The sequence below is a fragment of the Portunus trituberculatus genome, chromosome 29 (assembly GCF_017591435.1).
Source record: "Portunus trituberculatus isolate SZX2019 chromosome 29, ASM1759143v1, whole genome shotgun sequence".
Lineage (NCBI taxonomy): Eukaryota > Metazoa > Arthropoda > Malacostraca > Decapoda > Portunidae > Portunus > Portunus trituberculatus.
The window spans coordinates 3,205,272-3,210,050 of NC_059283.1; the positions used below are offsets into that span (position 1 = coordinate 3,205,272).

The 4,779-nt window shown below is 43.9% G+C and overlaps 1 protein-coding gene across 1 annotated transcript in view; it reads left to right on the plus strand.

Annotated features, from left to right (window-relative positions):
* LOC123510483 overlaps positions 1 to 4,126 on the plus strand; it is a 166,834-nt gene extending 162,708 nt beyond the window's left edge. Inside the window, 1 exon segment of the mRNA XM_045265693.1 lies at positions 104 to 4,126. Coding sequence (XP_045121628.1) covers positions 104 to 2,464 — 2,361 coding nt within the window. The 3' untranslated portion in view covers positions 2,465 to 4,126.
* The last annotated feature ends 653 nt before the right edge of the window (positions 4,127 to 4,779 follow it).

Genomic DNA, 4,779 nt, shown 5'->3' on the forward strand with positions numbered 1-4,779 from the left:
CCATAATGAATAACTAAACCTATTTTTATCAAAATGAGCCACATAGTTACCTCAGCACAGACTCCTTGAGAGCAGACCATTAACTCTGTTTACCCTCTTCCAGGGGGGCTATCTGGACCCTCAGCTGTACACTGGCGAGCCCTTCGTGGCAACCCCCGGCGGCTATGTGGTGCCCTTGGAGAGTGCTGCCTCAGTGTGCCACATCCATGGCATCCAGTACGTGACTCCAGCCTTCCACCAGCGGCTGCCTGACGAGGGCTTTGTCTCTGTGCAGCACTCCCCCTACCTGCCCGACGTAGCTGCCGACCCTCCCACTGCAGAGGCTCACACACCCGAAGGGACCAATAGTCAGTCGGACACTGCCAGGACTGTCTTCAGTGACCTCCAGGATACTGAACGACAGCAGATTCAGGAAATACTTCAGGAACATAATAAAGTGAGTAAGACAGACTCAACAGAATCCTCAGACTCTGGGGTGTCTGAGTCTGAGGAGGCTGCAGCTGCCGAGGCTTCATCCGATGAACTAGAGGCCCGCCAGGACGCCTCGCCCACAGAGGTCACGCCCGAGCCAGAAGACAGCCCGGACATCGCTACAGACTCCGCCTCCTCAGCATCACAGTGCCAGCAGGACTCATTGACTGCCCCAGTGGTTGAGGACACACAGCCCCTGTCCATCCAACACAATGCTGTGACAGCTGAGCTCTGCAGTGCCTCTGTGCAGGCTGATGCTGAGCTCAGTGTTCCCAAAGAGTCACAAGCCTGCCAAACAGAGGAGTCAATATCTGAGGACCAAGCACCTTGTGAGGAAGTGATAGTGCCACATGTAAGTGAAAGCTTACAGGAGGAAGTTACGTGCTGTGAATACAACTCTGGAGCTGCACCAGAATTCATTACTGCAGATATAGAGAGAACAGCTCCTCAGACAGAAGAGCTGCCAGCCAGTCCAAGTCCTGTTTCTCAGGGAGAAGATGATATCACTAATGAAGAATGCAGTGACAACACAGTCCTAGCAGAAGCTGATGAAGGGGATGATGTATGTGAGCCAGAAATATCAAGTACATGCAGCACCATCAAAGAGTCTTCAACTGACACATCTGGTAGGGACAGTGAAATACAAATACTTGCTCAAGAAACTGAGGAAACACTCATCAGTAATACTTCAGTAATAGATGTAGCTATCGATAATCAAAACTCCGTCAGTTCTCCAGAAATAACGAGTGATACTTGTGATGAACTGACTGAAAATCCTTCCAATGAATGCATCAACTCTTCAAGCAATATTGATGAAAATGTACCATGCAAGAGTGAAGGAGTTTTACTAGAGGAAGAAAATTTTGATGCTGAAGTGAATGACAGTGAAACAGTAACTTTAAGTAAAGAAAGTTATGAAGAAAGAGATCATATATCTATAGGACGGTTAAAAGAGTTAAAAGTGACTGAAGCTGTTACAAGGTGGATTAGGGAAGTTACTCCAGAAAAAGCATTTACCCTCTCTGAAGAGGTTCAGTCTCGTCTACTTGCTGAGAAAGAATCCATTGGAGAAATGGATACTGAGGACGAATACATCGAGGACGAGATGGCCACCGAGACAAAATCCACAACCGTTCCTGAGCCAAAAAACGTGAAAGGCAACCCTTTCGTTGCACCGTCCAGTGAATCCCCAGTCATGGGGGTGGACGGCTGCAGCAAAAGGGTTGCGTTGATTAATAAGTTCCGAGGAACTACGCCTGATATCATTGATGATTATGATGGTTCTAGCACCATCAGTAACCTTAGTGTTGGTAATTTGCACTCAGAAGCATCTAGTTGCCTTGCTTCTGTCAACCAAAGTTTTGATGAAGATGTAGACAAGTATGCAGGAAACCCTGAGATGTATGATCCTTCAGCATATGCCAAGTATTACCAGTTGGGCATAGAAGTGGATGAAATAACACCCACAGCAACACCACCATTGATAGGGCAGGATTCTTGTGAAGCTACACCCTCTGGTCTCATTAATTCAGACTCTGTTAGTGAATGTGGGTCAGAAGATATTGACTCTGTGCCTCACAAATATGAAATGACACAGCAATACACAGAGTCTTCTCCTTTATCATTAGCAACTGAAATTCTCAAGGCAGAGAAAGTAATAAACAACATGGTCCACATAACGGGAGACCGGGAGTCTTCAGTAATTGCCGAGCAGACCTATGGAAATCCAGATATATTTCTGAAGCACTACGATGCAATCTCTCGCAATGAAGTGAGTGACAGCGGAGTGCAATCTGAAGACAGCAGTGATGAGACAGAGGGACGCAGCATTGTCAGCAGCAGTGGTGTTGGGTCATCACTTGCCTCCACCCCAGCAGTATCCCCTGCCCACAATCTCATGGGCAGACCACCTCTCCAGCCATACCCTCTGAAAAATTTGTCTGTTGGAGAGGGTCCAGTACCCTGCAAGACAGTGTGCTGTGCTGTCATGTGAGCAACTTACCCATTAATTTATAAATGGGTTTTGCTCCTTTTTGTTAACCCTGTGGCGTGGAAGGCAGGCAAAGGGGGCATCTCCCTCTGCCCCCGCCCGCTCGTGCCTTACAGGGAGATTTCTGGGTGGGGGACTGCCCAGACACCAAGGGTACAACGCTTACACTGCTGTGAACGGTGATCCACGTGATCACATGCTCACCTGTTATTTTTAAAGCATTTGACTGATATAAAGAATAAATAACTCAGTCAGTATATGTGTGTATGTTGGATGCAGTATGAGTAGTGAGTCAGAGCAGGTTGCTGTAGGATAGTGTCCTTGAATTCCTCAAGAACTGTGCTTTTGGTGCTAAGGTCGTCGAGCCCAAAAGAAGGCACATGGCCTCACCTGGGCTGCACTGCAATTGATATCTTCAGCCCTGCAAGGTCTCTCCCCACCCACATAGAAGCTTATGCATCTTTTCCAGGTGTAGAAGGCTCCACATCATAGTGGGCAGTTGCCCTGTCAGGCTTGGGGATGAAAGTCCAACAAAGTCACATCACCCAGAGAGTTGCTTCATTCTCATGCAATGTCATTGTGATAGGCATAGTGAACCCTATAGATAGCTGTTATTTATTTTTAGACACGTGATGTTTTAGTCTTAATGTAGAGATGTTATACCCTTGTGCATTTACATGTCATTTGGGTAGTGTTTATGGTAGGTAGCATTGCTGGCTGCAGAGAGGAGCATAGGTGGGCCCAGTGCCTCGTAGGATAGCCAGGGCTGGAGAGCACACTTACTTTTTTTTCTTTTTTTTATTACATCATTTGACTCAAATTTTGACAATCTTCATTTTTTGGGAACTGACATAAAAGAATTGGCACTAGTCAATTTGAAGCCAGTTTTCTCTGAAGATCAATTAGGTGTGTGTTTTCCAGGCTTGAACACTTAGTATCCTACAGTTTTGTTGAAACAGCTGTATGTCGTAGAGACAGCTCTCCTCATTACTAGATAGATGCCTCTTTTGTTGCAACTGTTGGATGTCAACGGAGACCCATTGCTGCATCAAATTAATTTGCATAGTACACAGCATAGCTGATAAATGCATGTCATTTCATCTGTTACATTTACAATTTTAAGGGTAATGCTGCAACTAATGTTCACCCACCAAATAGAAAAGATGGAAATGCTTGATTGTTACACATCGAAATGTAAGAAATGGTTGTTCTTGAATGATGCAGAGTTTGAGTTGTTGTTTGTTATAGCTTATATACAATGGAACTGAAGTTCACCTATTTTTGCTGATGCCTGTTTCAAGGTTTTTACCTCTTGTTGTATGATGAAAGATTTGCTGACCAATGCACTCTCTTTTGCATATCTTCAGCCTTTGTGAGCAATGGATCATGATCCTAATGCCTCTGTGACTTAAAAAGACTGTGGCAGCTTAACTGAAGTACCTTGGCTGTGTTAAAAATGTTACTTCATAATTACAGATGATAATTTCTTTATTTTTCAGATATAATTCAGAGACCAACTATGCCATTATCAATTTCCACTGTTGCCATATTACTTATATTCCATAGTAAAGACTGGCTGCACCCTATATGGTTAAATGCCAAGGCTGTTGGATTGTTGTTTTCTTTTTTGTAAATATAGAATCAATAAAATTTGTTGTAATTAAACTGTTTTCAATAACCTGTAACGTATCTGTTGAAGAAAGTGACCAAATTGTGGCATGCAGCAACAATGTTATATGGTGCTAGCTGAAAATACTTGAGAGCACTAACTATCCTAACAAGCTGCCCTCAGCCAGGATCAAACTCAATTTTTAGAACACATGAAGAAAAATGTACAGCAACTCTATTCCCACACTGAAGAAAAACTTGACATTCAGGGTCTATAAGCAGAAGACTGGCATCTGTTGGGAAGAATGTACTGCAGTGAAATGTCTCACAGTTCGAAACACTGAGAAGTTAATGGAATTGACAGCCAAGAGTGGGTGCAGCTGGGAATCAAACCCTAACAAGACTAAATGTTCTATACGACATCTTACCAGTCAGGCCATTGTAAACAACGCTGCCTATGTTAAATCGACCTTGACCATCTTGCCACTAGTGATAACATAGGCACATAGATTTCAGTCCAATAACATAGTATCTAATTACATTTATGCTCAAGTCTTTACTAATCATAATTAAACAAGTGCAAACACTATCATCTGGAAAACATTTACCTGGCAAAGGAAGGAATGTTCCATCAGAGTTTTCTTCAACAGTCAATGCAGGTGGCAAGACAGCTGCAAAGTCCTGAACAAGCAGACACAAAAATTCCCAAA